The sequence below is a fragment of the Sphaerodactylus townsendi genome, linkage group LG06 (assembly GCF_021028975.2).
Source record: "Sphaerodactylus townsendi isolate TG3544 linkage group LG06, MPM_Stown_v2.3, whole genome shotgun sequence".
NCBI classification, from domain to species: domain Eukaryota; kingdom Metazoa; phylum Chordata; class Lepidosauria; order Squamata; family Sphaerodactylidae; genus Sphaerodactylus; species Sphaerodactylus townsendi.
In genome coordinates, this window is record NC_059430.1 from 53,479,171 (window position 1) to 53,502,744 (window position 23,574).

The following is a 23,574-nucleotide window of genomic DNA, read 5'->3' on the forward strand; positions in this document are numbered from 1 at the left end:
GTAAGCTCTTGGAAAGTCGTTTGAAAAGGTGCATGCAACTGATTTTATCATATCTAAAAACACTTTCAAGTAAGGTGTTAATTTAGTCTCTTCAAGCAGGAAGCCTCTGCTGCTATTGCTGTGTACCACCTGATGGGTACATATCTGCCAGTAGGAAGACACAGACTCCAACGTAGTATTATGACAAATTAAGTGATTTATTGGAAAGTACTGTTGAAGTATTCACTATGAAAACTAACTGCATAAAATTCATGATACCGTAATAATATGTGGTCCATGAGGTAAAAGTCATGGATATAGAATGCAATGTTATATTCTATTGTTTCTTGCATGGATATAGAATTGCCAAAGAAATGTATGGCTAAAGCAAATGATGTGGAATAAATAAGAAGTGCATAAGCGTAAACAAATAAGAAATGAGTTTACACTACAGTTTTAAACCAGTAGAGGACAGACTAGTTGTGGAGAAATGAACCATAATCCACTATGCATTGCCAGTATGCCTGAATCAAAAGGTTGCAAACACAAGAGCAAACTAAATGCCTATTAGCTACTCATATTAGCTACTAGTGTGTTGCCCAACTAGTTACAGCAAATACAAGGTGTGCCATACGCCAGGAAGATTGGGAAGACAGATTCTCATGGATCCTGTTCATATTAACAGCGTTTGCGTCACACAATGTTATCTTCATATAGGCTGTCTGTGAGATGCCACACTCACTCAGGAGTCTTCTTAAATAAACAGTGTGTAACTTCATTCAGAATAAATAAAGGAGAGGACACAAGATTTACCAGAGTTCTTCATGAAACTTGCCTAGCCAGCTTACCCAGAACCATAAGTAAAACCTGGTCTGGAACTGCTCCAGATTTTGGTGTCCCTGAACTGTAATAAAACATGAAATGGCTTTCTGGATATTATACTGAGCAATTGCCATGAAAAGATCTCCATCTGCCCTTTGAAACTTCAGGGCATTTTCCCAGTCAGTGCTACTACAAATGTCTTAATTTTCAGTGTATTATTTCTGATTGCCTTTGCTTGTAACTTTTGAATGTTGAAAACTTAAATCTTAAGCAGTACTCCAGTAGTAAGTCATCATTTACTTCACAGAGGTTGGAACTCTCCCAATGCTATTTTGTCAGCTAACATGACTGCACATAGTTTCTGAAAAATTAAATACAGCAAAAATGTGGGCTGAAGACTCAGTAATCAAATCTTTAAATCTAAATATATGCATTTCCAGATAACTTTCCTAATAATTTAAGAATTTCAAGAATGGGAAAGCAGGCTGTATTAATTTATACATGGATAATGTGTTGGAGAAAATAAGGAATTACCTGGGGCTCAAATAATTGAAGCACCATCTATCCGAATAAGAACCTGTACTGCCATTTTATTCCTTACTACAGGCTTGCCTAGCAGCCCCTTGCTCATTAGTTATATTTTTTCTGTTGCTACCCCACTGATTTGGAATAGCCTCCCAGGAGGAGTGTGACAGGTACCTACACTGCTTGAATGTGTATTGAGGCTTCTCTCTACAGTAACATCTTGAAAAAATGGCCTCCAAAGCCACTTCCCCCTAAAAAAATCACCAGAGTTTAAGAAAATTTTCCACAAAATGCCTATTTTGTTGCAACTTACTTTCAATACCAATTCTAATAAAATTTTAGGTGGATTGGCATTATCATTTAACTAGTTGTGGTTTTTTTTCACTCAACAGTTGTGGCTAGGAATGCCTGCCTGGTACGTTGCTGCTTGCCGTGCAAATGTGAAAAGTGGTGCCATTATGTCTGCCTTATCTGATACAGAGATTCAGAGAGAAATTGGAATTAGCAACCCTCTCCATCGTCTAAAGCTCCGTCTGGCAATCCAGGAGATGGTCTCTCTCACAAGCCCATCAGCTCCTCCAACATCTAGAACAGTGAGTCATAGTCATCTACAACTTTTAATGTTACATAAGAATACAGCAATACTATGTGCATATAGCACAGTGTATAACACATGACCATAGTAAGAGCTTTAACCTGGGTAACACTGCAAAAATATGGTGAAAGTTCTGTTTGTCACCTTGACATTTGTCACCTTTCAAGCAGAGAATCTAAAGAGACAAGACTCAATCATAGCTTTGTATTCGCTTTTTTTCAAATTCTCTTCAAACCATGATTTCAGATCTGGTTTGCAGCCAGTCCTTTTTTCCCCTTTTTTCCATTGAAAAATATTCTCAAAACATCTCCTCTCAAATCCCCTCCAAATTCTCTTTAAGCAAAATGCCAGTGGTCACTCTGAAATGCAATGTTGTTTGGTGGAATCCATTGGAAAACAAATCAACCTTTATCTTTCTTTAAAATAGGAAATATTTTTTTCTCTAGACTTGGAGGGATACCCTTGTGTAAATGTATTATTCATTACAAACCTTTTGCAGTCATGACTCATTTGATAGAAATTTCCCTCCTTCACATGTCTCCTAAAGAACTACCCTTTCATTTTTCTTAATGACCTTCTATTTCAAAGCTTTTCCCTCCAAAATAGATACAAAAGTAGGATAAATTCTAACCTATTCCTCTGGCATGCATGAAGATGCTCCATCAAGAATGTATACCAAAATCAAATCATGCACTGTTCATGCTTATCGTGAAGTGGAGCCGCTACAGGTCTATGTGCTATGAAGAACACAGAAATAGAAGCCGAAAGGATGAATTGAGGGAATACAAGAAAGAAGCCATCTTGTATACTTTCACTGAAAGGGCCACATGCAGGTTCCTGTTTGCTGTGCATATTTAAGGATATTTACATTGCACAACTCACACTCCTGCTAATGTGGCTACTGTTACCTATGTGTGTATGAGTGGGAGATAATTGCAGAAGCTATAATGCCCCCCACATCTAGATTATGGGTCTCAGAAGCACAGCCTTTACCTAATTATTGCAATTGAGCAAAGTGGTAATAGATGGATCTGGAAACTGTGACATTTCTTTATATATATTTCATGAGAATCTCTTTCATATTAGAAACCTCAGTTTCTGTAGATATTAAGTAGCTTAGAGTAACTAGTGATGGGTCTGACTATTTTTCTTGATTGGATTTTAATTGTGGTTGATTACATTTTAACCAGTGTGTCCAAAATTTTATGTCCCCCTGACTCTACATAAAATGACAGCAAAGCAATGATCCACTGATTGCTTTTGAAGAAGTGGGCCCTTGTCCATGAAAGCTTATGCTGGAATGAAATTTTGCTAGTCTTTAAGGTGCTGCAGTCTTCTGGTTATTTCTTGCTGCAACAGACGTACGTGGCTGTCACTCTGGAATTATCTCCAGATCTGAATAAGCCAAATTTCATCATTTCAAATACAGGAAGATGAAAACAGCTGTCTAAAGTCATCTCTAGATGCAGCTCAACTGAGGCAAGGACATGGTTTGCTCATTGTGATGCTGTATGCTGTTAACTTACAGTGTTGCTGCCTTTCTTCTTTAACACTGCTTACCTAATGTGGATTCTACCTGCCTGCCTGTGGGTATTGTCAATAGCCCTCAGGCAATGTTTGGGTGACCCATGAAGAAATGGAAAATCTGGCAGCTCCAGCCAAAACGGTGAGACTTTTCCATTAATAACAATTTTCCTATCTATTTCAGTGTCAAAATGCACTAATGGTTCAATCTGAGTGGGGGCGGAGTGGGTGAATCACTTTCTAGCCGCAGGATGGGCCCACACTGGTGGATTTGCCCTCTCTGGGGCACTTTCCCTGGCAGAGGGGCAAAAACATTCAGTGGGTTATGCCATGGTCCTCCAGGATGCCTAAACATAGTGCCCAATACCGTGCCAGTTCTTCCAGGAAATAGCTGAAGTCCCAGGTTATCAGATTCTACAGAAACTTATTTCTCTTGTGTTAGGGTCCAACTATACAATACAGTGGACAAATCTCAGGTCACAGGCACACAACTGGACTCACAGTCAGATGTACACTGGGGAAGCTCACCTTTACAAGTGTTTGTTCCCCTGAGATTGTAAGAGAACATTGTTTGGGAGAGGAGGAGTTTCCGATATCCCTCCCATCCCACTTTTAACAGCAGAAAGGGCAGCGGGGCTTTTGTCCTTTTATCTAATTCAAAGATGGATGGCAAGAGAAAAGGGGCAAAAAGCCCCCTCCCCCCAGCATAGCCCTTTTCATTGGCAAACGTGGGATGGAAGGGAAAGCAGAAGCTCTTTCATATTCCTTGTAGTGTTCCCTCACAGCACAGAGTAAACAAGAGCTTTTTAAGGTGAGTTTCTCTGATGCATGTCTGACTGCAACTTAGGTGGACACCCTTGAGTTGGGCATATTATGTAGTTGTGTTGGGCATATTATGTATTTACATCCTTATTTCCTTCATCCAACTGCTTTTCTCACTGCCAGAACTAAAAGCAAGTTGAGATCTTCTGATTTAGCTATTCTTGAAACCAAACTGTCATTTAATGTATTTTTTAAAAAGTTCACAGACTCTTTCCTTTTGTCCATTTACATTGCATGTAAAATATCCACCACATAGGACATCCTTAGAAGACAGTTTTTTTTCTTTAAATCCTGTATTTTAGGGTTTTTTAAAAAAACCATCTCTTAATTCCCAGATTAGCATCGGCTGAGGAAGGTTGTGTGTGTGGAATTGCTGAAACAGTTCAAAAGGACAAGACAGGATTTTTAAAAGGGGAATAAAGTGTCTTGAATCTAGCATATCCTTCAATGGGAATAAAGTAGATTAATACACATGAATTTGGTTGTCTGTTCACCTAACAGCTCACAATGTTCTGTTTTCCATGCATCAGCTTCCCATGCCCTAAAATGATTTTCCAGATCTACTCAAACTAGTAAAAACTAATGTAACCACTGCTTTGTATTAATTGGACAAGTTTAGGCTAACTGAGTACCAACAAAATGTAAATTACACATCTCCCATCTGCAAACTGTGAATTTATATACCGGTAGGTTTGCTATGACATATCACCACAGGGAGTAAAGTTGCTTTTGCCCAACTTAATCTTAATAGTGCTATATTTAAGCTGGATTTCTCTAGTGTGGTGCCTGCCAACACCTTTCCTAGCACCTCCCAAGCATTTTTAGAAACTGGACAGGGACAGGTGGGGCTTTTGCTCAGCAGGGCTTCTGATTGGATGTGCAGATTGTTTTTGAAAAAATTATTCAGCTGCATCTGTTGCCACAGCACAAGGATCTTAATGGCATGGCTGAAGGTAAACTGTATGTAAGCAGGAAAATACTTTGAAGCAATATATTCATTTAAAAGACATCCTGTTGAGGATAATATCTGCCTGAAATGTTGAAGAGTTACTATAAGAGTTGTGCATAGCCTCACTCCCTGATATTTTGTGGTTGGCTGCATCTCCAACAGCAGCAATTTTGTAGTTGAGCCAGTATGTAAATGCCAAAGGTGCCCACAAGCTCAAAAAAGGCTGGGGACCTGACTTAAACAACTAGCCTAATTTTTAGAATGTTTTCATGAAAACAATTATTATTGCTTTTCTGTTGCAAATTCACAGTTAACATTTGGCTTTATAATTCCATTTTGCCTTTTTTACTCATTTTTATATTTCTTTTGTTTTCTGACTTACTCTACTGACGACCATCTTCTGACACCTAGAAAGACAATGAGGAGGGAAGTTGGGCTCAGGTATGAACTTTTTCCACTTAACATTTTTCCCAGTACATCTAACAATAATTTAACGTAAGGGATATTTGGAAGTTGCCAGCATTTTTGTAGATGAGAAGGATCTGATTATTTTAAAAATAATTTTCAATGGTCTCTTTTTCATAGTATAACAATTTTTTTGAGGTTGGGAACCCACAAGGAAAATTTCATTTCCCCCTGCCCTACTATCTCTTCTTTCCCTTTTCTGAAAGCCCCCATAGCCTCTCCCCTTGCCCTATTCCTTTGTCCTTTTCCCACCCAAAAGCCAGCCTACATTTATCTGCCTCTTTAACTCCAGTTTCCCCGCTGTGCTCCCCCAGCAACTTTTATCTAGGAAAAGTATTTTTGCAGTACTGGCCATCAGGGCAGGCCTACTTGTATGGTACGGAAACTTCAAGCATTTGTGGGGTGGGACCTCACTTTCCACTGTATCCTCCTCCCTACACTACTATTTCAGGCAATCCCCATACTCTTTTTCCTCTTCTTTACTTCATTCCTTCCTCAGTCATTCACCAATTTACCTTTTTTATCTTCCTCCCATCTTCAGCTCTATTAATTATTTATTTACATCATTTGTATCCCACCATTCTTCAAAATCACCCAGCAAACTTCCACAGCAAGATGGGGATTCAAACCTAGGTCTCCCAGACCCTACTCTGCAACTCTAATGGCTATACCAGGGGTCTGCAACCTGTGGCTCTCCAGATGTTCATGGACTACAATTTCCATCAGCCAATTGGCCATGCTGGCAGGGGTAGATGGGATTTGTAGTCCATGAACATCTGGAGACCTGCAGGTTGCAGACCCCTGGGCAATACCACTCTGGCTCTCATAGGGTGGCTTTTGTTCAACAGTAACAGGTAGCCAGGCCTAGTTGAGTCGTGAAAGCTATAAAAGACATCCAAAAGTTGCTGCAAGGCCTAGGGTTGCCAACTTCTAGGGGGGACCTGAATCTCCACGGATTACTCCAAATAACAGCGATCCGTGCCCTGGAGAAAATGACTGCTTTGGAGAGTGGGCTATATGAAATTTCCCAATCTGGAGCTGGCAACCCTAGTCAAGCCTGACCCTAATGAGTCCTCCCTCATAGGCCAAAATGGGCCTGGAAAGGACCCTGCCTCTTCCCCTTTTATGCTCAATAAATGGAATACTGTGGTTGCCTAGCAACAACCACGGAAGGAGTCTATTGCTTAGAGGTACAGGAACTCCTTTTTAAAACCGTCAATATTGTTCTTTTTTTTAAATTTCATATTTTTAATGCAAACTTGGGGATTTTCTCAGGTTTGTAGAAAGATCTGCATCCTCAGTATCCTTAGATGTGGTCACTTTTGTGATTAGCATATAAACAAGTGAAGAACTGTAGGAAACTTGTGGGGAGGGTGCATCCCATCCCCTGCCTTTGCTCCCTTTCTCTCTCCCTTCTCAAATAATCTTCCACCCCCTACTTTTTCCTTTTCTATTTATGAGCAACCTTACCCCCCCCTCCTTCACTTTCTCTTCTTCTCCTTCTGAGTACATCTTTCCCCCTCTATTTTTTTCCTTCCTTTTTCCTGGCCATTACCCATCTCTCTTTCTTTCCCTGTTCTGCATCAACCTTCCCCCTGCACTTCTCCAATTCCCCTTCTTTGACAATTTGTCCCCTACTCTTCCCCCCATCAATTCTCTCTCAATGTTTCCCCAAGTTTATTTCTCATACATTCACTCTTTACCTTGACCTTTTCAGCAGCAGCTGACGTCTGGCTGAGTAGAAACCAGGGAAAAGTTTTAAAAGACAGCTGAGCCAGCAACTATAGAGGCATGCAATTAAATGAAAAACACAGGAACAAGGGTTTTGATTGACAAGGACACAGATTGGGAAAAGAGGATATTGACACTGAAATTAGGCTGAGAAAAGGAATACAGGCCTGACCACATCTGCATTTCAGTAAATGTAGGACAAATACTAGCTATTGTGGCACAAATCATCTGATAATAGGAAGCTTGGGTATTATTACTGAAAGAAGGCCTCTTCAATTCTGCTCAGTCTTATAAAGCTGATAAATTCAAAACAAATTCCAATGAGATCATGTTTGTTGGGGAGAGAGAGCTTTGGAGGGCATTGTGCTCCTTACTTTTTATGGAGTTTAGCTGATGCTTGTTGACTTGATTAAGAGCCTTGGGGTTATAGTGGATCCAATGTTATTGCTGGAGAAGCAAGTTAATGCAGCTGCAAAAATATGTGTTCTTACATTGATACAGTTGATCTGGCCATCAAGATACATGCCATGGTGACATTCAGATTAGAGTACTGCAATGCATTGTACATTGGTCTTCCCTCAAAATCAATTCAGAAATTTTAGTTGGTGCGGAATGCCATGGCTTGGCTATTAGATGGATCACTCATAGTGCTCCCAATCTACAGCCACTTCCTTGGCTGCCCATCAGCTACTTGGCTCAATTTTAAAGTGTTGGCTATCAAATACAAAGCCTTTTATGGTCTTAGATACCTCATAATTGCAAGACCATCTCTCCCCTACGCATGGCCATAACAGCTTTACTCATTTGAGCAAGGTTTTCTGTAGGTGCTAACCTGCAAATGGACAAAATCAGCAGCTGCCTTCTCCATTGTGCCCCTCCTTCCCTCCTTAGCCAATGTGGTGTAGTGGTTAAGAGCAGGTGGATTCTAATCTGGAGAACCTGGTTTGATTCCCCACTTTTCCACCTGAGTGGTGGAGGCTTATTTGGTGAAACAGATGTGTTTCCGCAGTCATACATTCCTCTGGGTGACCTTGGGTTAGTCACAGTTCTTTAGAACTCTCTCAGCCCCACTTACCTCACAAGGTGTTTGTTGTGGGGAGAGGAAGGGAAAGGAGTTTGTAAGAGGGAATGGCTCTCCCCCCACCCCACTTTCCCCTGCATGACCCACACGTTGCTAGCTCCAAAGGCAAGAGGGCATGGCTCTCCCCCCACCTCGCTTTCCCCTGCATGATCACATTGCCAGCTCCAAGGCAAGAATGACCTTGGGCTAGTCACAGTTCTTCAGAACTCTCTCAGCCCCACTTACCTCACAAGGTGTCTGTTGTGGGGAAAGGAAGGGAAAGGAGTTTGTAAGAGGGAACGGCTCTCCCCCCACCCCGCTTTCCCCTGCGCGATCCACGCATTATCAGCTCCAAAGGCAAGAGGCACTGGCTCTCCCCCTCACTCCACTTTTCCCTGCACAATCCACACATCACCGGCTCCAAAGGCAAGAGAGAACAGGAAAAATATACTGGGTCTGCTCCCATGGTGTTTGCCCGGCAGCAAGGTCACCCCGGGATCTTTTAAAAGAACCACCAAACTGGCAATTTTTGAAAGTTGTGGGGCAAAGGAGTATTAGCGGGGCAACCCCGGGGCAGACCCTGTGCAGCTTTGAGAACTGTGCGGAATTCCTGGCTACACAGGGACATTTTCTGTGCTCACCCCCGGGATATTTTGACCGTGCAAAAATGACCAAAGTTAAAGAAATTATTAGAGACTGTTTGATACTGTTGTTTAGCTTACTAAAACTAGGATGCCTGTATTATAATTTTTTATCTTTTAATGTCTTGCTGAACCTAGGCTTTGCTTCAGTTCTGTTTTTAGATTTCTGATTGGTTTTACAACTCTAATCCTATTGTCAATTGTACTGATTCACTCTGTGTAATCTGCCTTGAGTCCAAGTGAGAAAGGCTGCCCTGGGAATTCAGGTGGGGTGCTTTACAATGGTTCCAGCCTTTCTTCAGGGACAGGGACAAAGGGGAAAGACAGAATCTCAGGACTCCTTGGTGTGTGGGATGCCCCAGGGGTCAATCCTCCTCCCTATGTTTTTTACCCCCTTCCCCAGTTAGTCAGAAATTTTGGGCTGAGTTGTCACCAATATGCAGATGAAATCCAGTGCCAACTGTTGATGGATGACCAAGTGGGGGCAACAGCAGCAATCCTGGCTGGATATCTGGAAGCATGGTGAGATAGTTGAGATTGAGCCAGCTGAAACTTAATCCATGTAAATCAGAGGTCCTGTTTATGAGTCAGTCCGGACAGGACAGGGAATTCAGCTCCCAACTCCTGATGGGATGCAATTAACACCTTCTTCTATCAGGAGTTTGGGAGTCATTTTAGGTGGCTTGCTAACCATGGTGAAACTGATTTAATTAGTATCTATGGTGGCATGTTACCATCTCTGCCATGCTTGACAACTAGCTCTCTACCTGTTTTGCTCCGACTTGGCTACATTGATTCATACAATATTCACCTCCAGACTGGATTACAGTAACTCACTCTATGTAGGCTTGCCATTGGGAGGGTCTAGAAACATTTGGAAGTCTTACCTCCTGAAGTTGATGGGAGAAGTTTTCTATTATTACAGAATGCCATTCTTTCCCTTACAACTGGTAAGTCCAATGTTTCTACTGATGTCTTCCTTCTTTTCCATTTACCTTGTTTTCAAGGTTAAGAATGCCTTTCTGACTTAAAATGAAGTTCATATAATTCTTATTTGGACATGTTACCTGAAACCTAGAATAATATTGAAACATTACAAATTGTTTTCTTTCTTGAGAATGGATAATGGTACAATTTTTAATGTTTTTTCCCCATAGACCCTGGCTTATGGTGACATGAACCATGAATGGATTGGTAATGAATGGCTTCCCAGTTTGGGATTACCACAGTATCGAAGTTACTTCATGGAGTGCTTGGTAGATGCAAGGATGTTAGACCATCTCACAAAGAAAGATCTACGTGTACACTTAAAAATGGTAGATAGCTTTCATCGGTAAGTTCAGATAACGAATAAAGCATAGTTACACAGTGTGTTTTCTTCAAAATATGTGATATCGTAGAGGCAAACTTTAAGCAAGTTGGTATAGTCCAGGGGTAGGGAACCTGCGGCTCTCCAGATGTTCAGGGACTACAATTCCCATCAGCCTCTGTCAGCATGGCCAATTGGCCATGCTGGTAGGGGCTGATGGGAATTATAGTTCCTGAACATCTGGAGAGCCGCAGGTTCCCTACCCCTGGTATAGTCTAAGTACTCTTAGATCACTAAGAATACTAAGAGTACTTAGAGTACTAAGTACTTGTGTATATTCCTCCCTGTAATTTTTAATCAGAGGTAAACTACAAAATGTATCCAGCTTTTATAAAATGTAATAGAAGGATTCTTTAATATTCAACATATGATTTTATTTCTAACTGCTTTGTGATATGTTGTTTTTTTCCTGGCAGTACAAGTCTACAGTATGGAATCATGTGTTTAAAGAAACTAAATTATGACAGAAAAGAACTAGAAAGGAGAAGAGAAACAAGTCAGCATGAAATAAAAGGTAATATATAATACAAAGATATACTCACAGTCCTTAGAATAAAAGAATCATAGAGTTACAGGGGACCATACAGGACATTTAGTCTAATCCCCTGCCTGGTGCAGTATCAGTCTAAAGCTCCTAGGAAGTGGCAGCAGTACCCCCCACCCCCGGCATCATGCAATGAGGGTTGTCCGGCTTCTCTGGCTGTACCGCTCCCCTGGACCACTTTGCCCCTCTGTGGCAAGGCATTGGCGCTATGCAAATTATGCAGTGGTTTACGGAGTTTGGAGTTATCCCTTGACATATGCTTGCCACAGCTGATTGGCTGACTGACAGCCTGGCCAAGTTTGACTGTTACACCACCATGCCAGGTGAATATGGGGGGGGGGGGGGGGGGGGCAGGGACAGGGAATTTAATTCACCCCATTAAATTATCAATGATCTATCTATTTATTTATTAGATTTCTACCCTCTACTTTCCTGGCATAGGCCAGGCTTAGGCCAGCTTGCAACAAATACAATACATTAATCAACAATTTCAAAACAGACCATAATGTATGTGTGTAATTAAAAATTAAATTAACTAAAAGGGAGCTGTAATAAAGGGCGGCCGTGGCTTGCACATGGCCCGCCGTTGCGGGCTGGGAGGGCCCCCAGGCAAAAGCCACGTCATTGCCTTTACAAGGGAAATGACGTGGCTTCAGAGCTCAGCCCACACATGCATGGGAGCCGAGCTCCAAAGGAACACGGTTCCACGAGAGCCGCGGGCCGCGTCATCACCAGATGCCTGGATCACCCTCCCCCCCCCCATGCTGCGCCATTTGCTTCCTTGTCTACTCCTTGTTAATAAATTCATCTGGCTATGGCCAAATTTATTTTACCCATAAATAAGTTGTGTTTTTATTGGTTATGGGGGGTGGTTTTAGGTTTGGCCTGAGCCCATGGGATCCCTTCTCAGCCTGCAATGATTCTTTCATTATACCAGATTGAAAGTCAGAGAGAAACATCCTTTTATAGGATGAAAGGAAAAGGAGGGAAAGAGAAGAGAAGGGGAGACTAGAAAAGAAGGGAGTCCACCTTCTCTAGCCATAATAGAGGACAGCTGGCTATTTCTTGGGCCAGGGATCACCAGAAGGTTGTTGTCAGCTGAGCATAATGCTCTTTGGACAGTGTAACAGGAGAGGCAATCCCATAGATATGACAGTCCCAGCCCTTTAGAAGTCAATACTAAAACATTGAACCTGAATCAGTACTCAACCTGGAGTCAGTGCAGCTGGTGGAACACTGATTATATATGTCCTTTCTAAGGGAATCCTGTAAGGACCTCTGCGGCTGCATTCTATTTATATATAATTAATGTTGTATTAAACGGAATAGCAGATTAAAAAGATAGACATGAAAGAAAAAGCCTCTCTCTCAATAGATAGATATTATATTCTAAGTTCTAAGACTTTCTTAAAAATCATTAATATAATTCTTAAATTTAGTCAATTTTAGAAAAATACTTGCTAAGCATTAATTATATTGACTATATTAACTACAAATAACACAATGGTTAGTAATAATATGCTAGTTCCATCATTAAAGTCTGTAAGCATCAATATTAATATACTATACCCCATATCTTTTAGCTACCTTTCTTATTTTACAAGAATATTATTCATACAAACCAGCACAATTTTTATGAAATTCTTGCTTTGTTCATCTGTCTGCAAGGCTAACAAGCTTTTCCATTGTAGCATATTCTCTTCTCTTCCCACATTTCCTGGTCTGGGCAAGTTACTGCTGCATTCTAGACCACTTGGTGTTTCCACACAAACTTAAAGGATAGTCCTGTGTAAAAATGAGTTACAGTAGTAACCATTGTGTGGTAACTTGTGGGATCACTGTAGCTACGTCAGAGTGGTATAGGTGGGGAGCCAGTTTCCATACTTAGTAAAGATGGTGAAATGCCATCTTAAGCCTCCAAAGAGAAGAAGGTATCCAAGATCACCCCCAGACTCTAGATCAGGGGTAGGGAACCTGCGGCTCTCCAGATGTTCAGGAACTACAATTCCCATCAGCCCCTACCAGCATGGCCAATTGGCCATGCTGACAGAGGCTGATGGGAATTGTAGTTCCTGAACATCTGGAGAGCCGCAGGTTCCCTACCCCTGCTCTAGATGGAGGGGCTTGAATAAGTTGAATCCCATCAAGAGTTGGGAGGTGGTTTCTCTGCCCTGGGCCAGCCCAGCCACTGGATCTCTGTCTTTGATGATGTTATATTGGAGTAACACTCACCTCCCCTATACCCAGAGTCAGGAGTGTTCCCTAATTTTTCTGATATTAGTTTCTTCTGATGTTCTTGCTAGTTAGCTTTGCTATATATAACTTTCTGAGGGGTTTTGCTCTATTGTCCCACCCCATACCTTACTGAAGGAAACGTGTAACTGAATTGCTCCGTGGCACCACAGTGGCACAAAACCTGCTTGAAAAACATGGATCCTCGTGGATCCTCATGATTTTTCCACTTGGTCACCACAAAATCACCAGCGCATCACAGCTCAAGCCCTTAGCCACATGTCTGAACACAATAAATACAGAAGATCTGCTCTTGACATTGTAGGATTCTGACAGCAGCAAGAGTGTGGGAGGATAGGGTTCTCAGAAAAGAGCAACACTTGGAATCAGTGGTAGTGGCAGAACTGCAGTCGTTACTTATCAGTGCTTATAATTATGCATGGTGCAAATACTAAGCCTTGATTAGGTTCCAATATCTGACAAGCCCTAGTTAGTATTTGGATGGAAGTCCAGGGTTGCTATGCAGAGGCAGGCAAAGGCAAATTACCTCTAAATGTCTCTTGCCTTGAAAATCCTGCAGGGTCACCATAAGTTAGCTATGACTTGATGGCACTTGAGGCACACATACTACAAGCCATTCTAAATTATTGTGAGAGAGAGAGTTGGGATAGGGAGAGAGAAAGAGAGAGCTGGAATAAGTGGGCATAAAGAAACAGCTGGACTAGGGGGCCAGATAGTAGGGCACAAAGAGAGAGGTGGGGTAGGGGGCAGAAAGAGAGTTGGGGTAGCGAGACAAAAAGAGGGAGTTGGAGTAGCAGGGCACAAAGAGTAGAGGTGGCAGGATGGAGAGTTAGAGGCAGAGAAGGGGGAGAACAGAATAAAAAAGTCCAAATCTCCATAACTTTTTATTATTATATTACTATTTTGTTAATTCAGTAGAAGGCATATATAAGACTATAAATGCCATATAATAGAGCATAAATTCCATAGAAATCCTTCAGCTCTGTCCTCTATACATCTTAGTTCAGTCAGTAGGAAAATGCTTCTCTCCCTGTTTTTGTAGATGTGTTGGTTTGGAGTAATGACAGAGTCATACGCTGGATACAAGCAATTGGATTACGAGAATATGCAAACAATGTTTTAGAAAGTGGTGTGCATGGATCACTCATAGCCTTGGATGATAACTTCGATTATGGCAGTTTAGCTTTATTGTTGCAGATTCCAACACAGAATACACAGGCAAGTAAATTAATTCTACCTTCTTAATTTCTCATATGGTTTGAACCATTTTTGTATTACTTCAATTATCTTATTTGGTTAAATATAGGCACGGCAAATCCTGGAGAGAGAATACAATAACCTATTGGCACTAGGAACAGACAGGCGACTTGATGAAGTAAGAAATCTTATTTATAAATAATAGATTATGAGTAATAACATAATAAATGTTTGATTATTGCATGAACTAGATAAAATCCCTGAAAAACTAACAAATAAAAGTTTTGTCAAAGGCCTTAAATGCTGGAATCAACTGGTTGTTGTTGGTGTTCTCAGCTGTGTGGCCATGGTCTGGTAGTTCTTGCTCTTAATGTTTCAACCACATCTATGGCTAGCAACTTCAGAGACACATTATGGTAATATGGGTTTCTCCCTGTGGCACAGTGTGGATTACCATATCACACAATTACTCCACACTGTGCCACAAAGAAAAAGTCATTTTATTATGACATGCTTTGAAGATGCCAGTCATATGCAGGTGAAACGTAAGAAGAAAAACTACCAGATCATGGCCACACAGTCTGGAAAACCAACAACAGCCAACAAACAAAAGGTTTCCAATTCACCTTCATTTGTATCCCCACTGAAGAGATTAACAGCCCCATGTAATGGGGGAGGTGCAAATCTGCCATTTGGAGCATCTGTGGTGAATCCACTGGTGGATGGGCTACCATTACAGCTCTCCATGGTGGTAGAACATGGCATTGAACACTGCGCCAGCATCCTTGCACCCCCACCACTATAGGAGGGGCAGTCCAGTGCTAGTCGGTTTTCACCCAGCCATTGCCCCGTGATGCTGGCAGCAGGCGATTGAGACTTATGCTATCCTTTCAGTGGCATAAGTCCATTAAGCCCAATGGCGGCGGGGAGGCTTTTTTGTGTTTTAACCCTTCCTTCACCAACAGAAAGCCTCCTTGGGAATTGCAGGCCAGCATGGTTGCAGCACCACGCCTGGGCACTCAACCTTTTGGATGGGGCTGCCCCTGTGTTATTATTGTATGACTACTGATGCATGAACTTCCCCTCCTCCATTCAGTCCTCACTACAACCATGTAAGGTATGTTAAACTAAGAGAGAATGGCCCAAGATGAACCTAGTGAGTGGTATGGGAAATGGGGATTTGAGGCAAGCTCTTCCCAGGTCTGGTTTAATATACCACTGCATCACACAGCATTTTGAAAAGCATCTTGAAAAGAACACAGAACTAAATATAACATGTAGTTCTGCTTTTTGTAAAATTTAAACATTTGTATGTAAACAGACTGATGACAAGAATTTCAGGCGTGGCTCTTCTTGGAGAAGACAGTTTCCTCCACGTGAAGTCCATGGAATCAGCATGATGCCTGGCTCTTCAGAAACGTTGCCAGCTGGGTTCAGATTAACCACAACATCAGGGCAGTCACGAAAAATGGCAACTGATGGTATGTGATCATGCATTCTCAAAACTGAAGACATTTTGAGTTCATTTTGTTAAGGAAATAACACTCCAATCCAGACTTAATTATTTTTTTTCAGTATAAAATATTTAATAGGCAACCAACGTCTTAGACTGAGAAAATTCACTTAAGTAGCCTTGGGTACAAAAAGCAAACTAGCTTGCTAGAAAGAGAGAAAAAAATACATATACAAGATTTCTATTTTGTTGTGTATTTACTCTGCTTTTTATGTAAGGCTCAAGGCATTTTTCAATATCCAAAACAAAATATACTGTAAAATACAGTATATATGAAAACGTAGATTGATTCAAAATTGGCTAAGTCCCATGGCCAAGCTTGGCCTGCCACTTATAAAGATATTCTATAGAAAAACAGTCTTGCACACCTTTCTAAAATTTTCAGACTGACCAGGGATTTAGGAGGTTTTTTTATTTATTCTGTGCATTCAGCAGGTGGGAGTGGGGGGTGGGGGTGGGGAGGTAGTTGTGAATTTCCTGCGTTGTCAGGATCCTTAGGAAACAGTTTCTCAGGGCTTTTGGAAGCAGTAAGAAGAACTGAAGAATCTTGCAACACTGTAGTTTCCAGGGTAACTAAATTATATTAATTAGATTGTCAAGATCATTAATGGAACTATTATTTCTACTACTAGTCCAACAATACCATGTTTTCTACTGGTAACACAAAGCAAACTGAACAGGGCTGATTTAGGATATTAGTGTGACCCATGTAATCAAAATCACAAAAATTAAAAACAAAAAACAAGGTTAAAATATAGGTATTGAGTCATTAGCAATACAGATTACAGAACCGGGTAAGATAGAATGACAAATTCAACAAACTATATATTGAATTAAACAAACTACATATTGAACAGTCAGAAGATGGTTCTGTTGAATGGCAATGAATTAACAGAGTAAATAATAGGGCAGAGATGTGAGTTGTTTTGTAGAATTTTACTAGCTAACAAATGAATTTACACTAAATAGAGGAAGAGCAAACTCTGTCTGTAAAAGTGCTCAGTCTGGGTACCTGTGAAGTCTATCTGTGCCTGTATGTGTCTCTCTCTCTCCTGTTTTGCTGGAAGAAGAAGGGAGAAACCTTTCCAGAAGTTCATGTGATTCTAGGCATGTGACTTCAGCAGTTGATTCTTTCTTGACTGCATGAAGCAGGCACTTGTAAAATTCTAACAGGTTTCCTTTATGTGTTCTATTTTGATTCATACTTTTTTTGTTCACCATTTTCAGTTGCTTCAGCACGATTGCAGAGGTTAGACAGTTCTACAGTTCGCACATATTCATGCTGACAAGGCTAGCTAAAAACAAGAACAGCATTTGAGCTGATGTGAGTATTCAGAGAGAAAAACTGAAATACTGTATTATTTATGAAAAAATAATATTCAAGGAAACAGCCATAGCAGGGTAGGTGTTTCATGAAGACCTTGTAAGGTGGGCCTTATTCTCACTGAAGCAGTAATCTGGTGTCTGTGGGTATTACTGCAAATGGGGGCTCCTATGATTTAATATCTTTCCATACAAAAAAACCCTGAGTGGCAGACATGAGGAAAGGTCAAGGTGGCAGAGGATGTGTCAGCAAGCAATACATCCCATGAAGTCCTGGAGTAGCAGGATTGAGGCATAATTCCTTCCATCACTTGAGTGCAGCAGGGTTTTCTCTTATCTGGCCCTTTGGTGCATTTGTTTTCAGAGCATCAGAACCTGTTATGTACTCTATCTGTGCATGCCAATAATCCAACAAGCAAAAAGCAAACCTACAAAGTATATTTTAGGGGAATTATAGACAAATCAGAACTTATGCAATTTAAATTTGTGGTGGAATGTCCCAAGTTATTTAAAAGATGATTAGGGTGATGTATACATGGAAGAATTGGCCTTTGAAATCATAGTACACCCCTTATCTAATTCTTCTCTGCCCAATCTGAAGGCTCTATCAAAACCACAAGGTACTTCCTGTCCCCACACACTGATTTTGAAAATAGAAGAGAAAGGCACCTCTTGTAATTAATTTCTTAATCCCAACCCACAGACTGTTTTTCTACCCAAGGTGTAATCCTCCAGTCCTCCCCACCCTAACCTCAAGGGACATCACTGCCTCAAGGAAATCCCTAAAGAGGTGGCATATAAATGTTTTAAATAAATAAATAAAACAAAATGTAGGAACAAAACACATAATGATTGGCCCCCAAACTTGTAGTTCTCTTTACCCTGATGCCAAGATTACCAATTTTTGCATTCAGCATTTGTCTGTTCAAATTCTGCAGAAACAAGAGTTGATCTAAGATTCTCTAAAAACTACTTATGTCGGTTGATGTAAAACTTATCATGAGAGATTCCCCCTCAAGGATCAGCTTACTGTCCTCTAACTTCTTTTTAAGATAAAAGCTGGTATTCCACCTATTCCTTGAGCACAGCTGATTGTCATCTGTCACACTCTTTTTTAAGACTAAATCCAAGCTAATTGAAATCAATGTTTTTCCTTCCTTCTAAAGTAAAAACACTAAACAAAAGTCAGGAAGGGAAATGTTTAGTTGGAATGGTATGCAGTTAAAGCAACATGGCAGATGTTAGCAAGCCCAAGAGTGCAAGGTTATATGCCCAGAGAGTTTCAAATAACGCTGCAAATTTAAACAGTGAAGAGGCAATGCTTCCAGATGTCAACCCTATGATAATCTTCTGTTGTTGCAACTACATATACTCAGCCATTGCCTTAACATCCAAATCCTAGAAATAGACAACCCAAACTGAAAATGACTGAAGTGTAGTAGAGAACCAAAAAAAAAATGTGTAGTCATAAGGACACTTTCCTGGGAGTAAGCCTGCTTAAATAGCATGGGGCTAACTTCTGAGTAGACTTGCTTAAGATTGCTCGCAAAGTCTGTTATGCTTGGATGTTGTGGGTTTTCATGTGTAGCCATGTTGGCCACACAACCTGGAAAACGCACAATATTCAAGCCTAACAAACTTTGGGAGAAATCTTAAGCAAGTCTACTCAGAAGTAAGTCCCATGTCAGGAGAAAATATTACTGGAACACGGCCACACAACCTGGAAAACCCACAACATCCTAGTGATTCTGGCCGTGAAAGCCTTCGATAATACTCTGTTAGGCTTGTTTGTAAGAACAACTGCTGTGCAAACTGGAAAAATGAATGGATCGATAGTATTGTAGTAACCTAATAAAAAGACTTTCTTACTATATTGGTCAATTTATTGACCAATACATCATCAGTTATGAGATCTTATTTTTCGAAATAAGGAAAGTCACTTTCTAGTAAAAGGGGAAAAAGCAAAATATTTTTATAAACCAAATAAAATCACAGGTTATAAAAAGTATTAATTACAATAATGTGAAATTACATAATAGGAAATGTCTTTTACATTCTTTTCAATTTCTCATCCATACATTTTTCCAAATGGGATATTTACAGTGTCAGTCTTAAGCAGAATCACACCATTTGGAGTCTATTGAAGTCAATGGGCTTAGAAAGGTGCTAACTGTAATTAAGGTTGACTGATTACGTACAGCCAGGCTCCCACGACTTCAGAGAGAATTGGCCATGGAGTTTTTGTTTGGGGGCATGTCCAGCATTATTACCCACCGCTTTGTTTGCAGAGGGGCAGGCATTACCCATCGGCTACCTTTTTTGCTTGCATCTGGAGGGGAGTATGTTTTGCGGGTTCTTTATCACACATGCATGTCTTAATTTTTAATGTTTAAATTCTCATATCCATATAAAAAAGTGAACTATTAAAGAAAAATCTTGAATATGGTATGTTTACACTATGCCCAAACACTGAATGTCTTTTATGGCAGGAAGTGAGGCGGGGCAGGTAATGGCAGAAGGACAACATGAACCGCCATTTGCTAAATTCCCCAGGTTCATGATTATCTATCTCTTGATGTGCTGTAAACCCAAGCATTAAGACTGACTGGTTTTTCCTGGTGTGATCTAGAATCACTGACTGCTTGTGAATAAAACTACAAGGCTGCAGACGTTCCACTGTGTTGATCAAATGCATGATAAACTGGGTATTTGGATTGATCAACTAATCTTATTATTTTTACATTTTTAGTGATATTATCGATTGATTGATCAATCTATCAATATGGTTTAAAAAATTGAAAACTAAAGTTATGCAGGAGAGGGGAGGCCACAGACATGATACGACAGGACAAGAAGCGGAAAAGGGACAGCAACAGGGAGGAGGGCGAAGAGGAAGCATGGAAAGCAGCTCAAGGGAGTAGGGGAGTGAGACTAGGTGGGCTGGCTGTGGGCAGAGGGAAGGGGTCCAGAGGAAAGGTGTGCCCTCTGGCAAATCTGCCAACTCTGGCCATGAAGGAAATTTAATTCGTGCTACAAGTGGGTTTGCTTGCCATGGAGAGAGTGGAAAGTTAAAACAGGGCTAGAGGAAAGAAGTCCATACAAAAAATCTTGCCGTGATGGAAGCAGATTCTGCATGAGCCAAAAACAGCGGTGTGAAAACGGTGTCAAATGGTTTAAAACGGTGTAAAAGGGTTTACACCATTTTCACACTGCTGTTTTTGGCCCATGCGGAATCCACTGGACATTCACCTCCACCATGCAGCAAACACCTTGTGTGTAATCTGCCATTGCCATGTTAATGTATTAACACCAGTATTTGATTCTTACTTTAAGCAGACAATTATTGTGATAGCTAATGTCAGTTAAGGTTGCTGTTGTTCAACAAATAATATCAACTTTGTAAAGTAAATGGCATTTGTATTGTGGGTTGCAAAGGTGGTGGCTTGAGATAGTGCCTGTATTTTTAAATGTTTTGTGATACCGAGACAGAATGCTGCCATAGTGCCTTTTCACCTGTTTTTCCACTAGCACCATTGTCCATTCTCATGTCCAGCAAGCCATCCCACTGAACGTCCGCTATGTATCATTCTGTCTTTACTGAAATGAGCCTACATAAAGGAATATTGCAAAGAAGCTTGTGACTGACTGTCCTTTTTCTTACCTGTAGATGTCACCTCTTTCTTCTACTTTACCTGAAGTGCACTACTACCATCTTAAGAAGATTTTTATTCAAGAACAGGGTAAACAGTGAAGAAATCATAAATAAATGTTTATCAGATGAAAACGCTTGGTCATCTTTTTACATATTAAGTTATAAGGTGTAGCCTGTTAAGTATTATTGCTATGCAATTCTCATTCATTTCAGTAGAGTTTACATAGGATATGGGGACAAATCCCACTGAAATTAATGAAGAATGTGCAGCAATAGTACTGGACAGACTGAATCTTTTGGTTATCTCAAAAAAACAGTTACTAAATAATTTTTAAAAATAAACCCCAGCCTAACTTTCATCAGGAATTTGGATGAAGTAAAAAGAAGATACTTTTAAACTTGTTTTCATCTGTTTTATTGTAATATAATAGAATTTACATATTTACTGTGTATGTATTTCTTTTCATATGCGTAAGTTTCATGTAAATGAATATAAATATGATTTTTTTAACAAATTAAATCTATGGTACATGGGACCTTAGTGCAAACTACTGTTTGTATCTTTCCACTCCACCATTTTTACAGTTTTGAATTGTAGCCATTCACTGGATATGTTTAGCAGAATTATTAGATGCTTCAACATGTTCCTACTTTTTTAAAAAAATTCTGTCAATATTTAAAGCTCAATATTTAAAGCTCAATATTTACAACAAAATGGTGTAAATGTGGAACTGGAGCCAAAAAAATGGATCTGCTAAGGCAAACCAGAATTGTTATACATAATCTTGTAAAAAAAGTACTGTGATGGCTCTCCTTTTTAAACTGATATGAACAAAAAACTGTTTGTAAAGGTCAAAAACAATTACAGGAAAGTAACAAAGACATTCTCCTTATGGCTATTAATGGACCAAGAAGAAACATTCTTTGCTAAGAATCTTTTCTCCTTCCAATTTCTACATATGCCAGCCAACATCAAACAACAAACAAACAAAACCACGAAGGGAAAAGATTAACTCTGTTCTTCAAGTTTTCAGTTGTATAAAAATGTTCTCTCATTTTGTCTCTATCATAGGGTATTAGACAGCTGTCTGTCTAATGTTACACTTTATCCAAGATGGCCTTGCTAAGACTTCGCTGAAGTCACTTTATCAGAGGAAATAACTGAAAGACAGAAAAGTAACATATAGTGTATAAAAGTTTAGAGGAGAAATTATTACCTACTGTGGCTTTATTTGGTGGTGTTATTGATGTTTATTCTTTGTTTATATGGGAAGTTTCAAAGTAAGACCTATTTAATACTGTCATTTACCTGCTATTTGCTATCTTTCACTGCCTGACCTTAGCTTAAGACTTGTCTTTTGGTTATTTTTTTCAGCAAGTTGATCTGTCAACATCTTGCACGTACATTTGTTTTATCGCATACTTTTATTTACCAGACTCCACTTAACCAAACGGTGACAGATTTTTCTCCCAACTGTCAATAAAAAAACCAGTGCTGTTTATGTGTTCAGTGTGTGATCAGGCTTCATGTGTCATATCTTTCTTTAAGTGTCTGATGTTGGGGTTCAGGGATAAATATGACATGTTCTAGTAGCCAGAATGAGATCTGAGAACAATAATCTAGTCTTCCACAAGATGGTGCGCTACACTTTCTACTTTATATAACTGGGTGATTGGGCTGAGGCCTGAGGAAAAGAACAGTTAAAAATCAGTTTGGAAACCACTCTAGACTTTATTTTTAAACAGTTACTGCATTTTGAACAAACATAGTGTGTTTTTCAGTGAAATTTATTTTTAGTATCAAATGGTGTTTGGATTTTATGGCTCCCTTACTTCCCCCTTCCTTCTAGCATATGTGTTTTTAAGAAACAAGGATTTTTTTTTTATAAAAGGGAAGAGGCAGCCTGTTTCAGGCTGACATAAATAGAAAGAGTGAGTGATTCACAGGAGGGCTTTTTGGTAAGTCTAGAACATGGAGAGTAAGAATTGCATTGGATGGCAGAATATAAAGAAGGAAAAATAAAATCAGTTGCTTCTACTGAAGATAATCCTACTAATTCAGTAACATGCATGCCTCACCTGGAATACTCGACCGTAGAGTATACTTGTGTAACAGTTATCAAAAATTTCTAAATGGGAAGGAAGGAGATCACAAACTATTGCATTAAAGAAGTAATTTTTGAACATGTGAAGTAAAACTGAGCAATTCATGCAAAGGCGTACCAGGGGTAAATGGCGCCCAGAGACAAATTGTCTCTGGGCACCCCCCCCCCCGGGAGCAGGGCTCCATCTGCTTGCTGCCACCCCACCCCTGCGCCTGGGGGTGGGGTGGGGTGGGCCTCCATCCCTTCCCCCTCCCTCTCTCCCAGCCAACAGTCCCCTATGCCCTCCCATCCAGGGAGGCCAAAAGGGACTTTGGTCCTCAGCCTTGGAGACCTGCTTTTATAAGCACTGAGGTCAGGGGGTGGGGCTCAGGGGCAGGGCTACGCCTCCCCAAGCCCCACCCCCAGGCTCAGTGCTTATAAAAGCAGCTCTCCAAGGCTGGGGAATGCAGTCTGTTTTGGCCTGCCCAGAGGGCAGGGCAGAAGGGACTGCTGGCTGGTATCCCAG

The 23,574-nt window shown here is 40.4% G+C and overlaps 1 protein-coding gene across 9 annotated transcripts in view; it reads left to right on the top strand.

Annotated features, from left to right (window-relative positions):
• The window catches only part of PPFIA2 (PTPRF interacting protein alpha 2), a 320,885-nt gene extending 298,406 nt beyond the window's left edge, over positions 1–22,479 (top strand). For all 9 annotated transcript variants that reach the window (XM_048502302.1, XM_048502308.1, XM_048502311.1 and 6 more), the window contains 10 exons: positions 1,719–1,919; positions 3,525–3,587; positions 5,628–5,657; positions 10,271–10,446; positions 10,899–10,996; positions 14,322–14,497; positions 14,586–14,654; positions 15,798–15,957; positions 17,217–17,313; positions 20,980–22,479. In XM_048502302.1, coding sequence (XP_048358259.1) covers positions 1,719–1,919; positions 3,525–3,587; positions 5,628–5,657; positions 10,271–10,446; positions 10,899–10,996; positions 14,322–14,497; positions 14,586–14,654; positions 15,798–15,957; positions 17,217–17,275 — 1,032 coding nt within the window. In that variant the 3' untranslated portion in view covers positions 17,276–17,313; positions 20,980–22,479. The remainder of the gene's footprint in view (positions 1–1,718; positions 1,920–3,524; positions 3,588–5,627; positions 5,658–10,270; positions 10,447–10,898; positions 10,997–14,321; positions 14,498–14,585; positions 14,655–15,797; positions 15,958–17,216; positions 17,314–20,979) is intronic.
• The last annotated feature ends 1,095 nt before the right edge of the window (positions 22,480–23,574 follow it).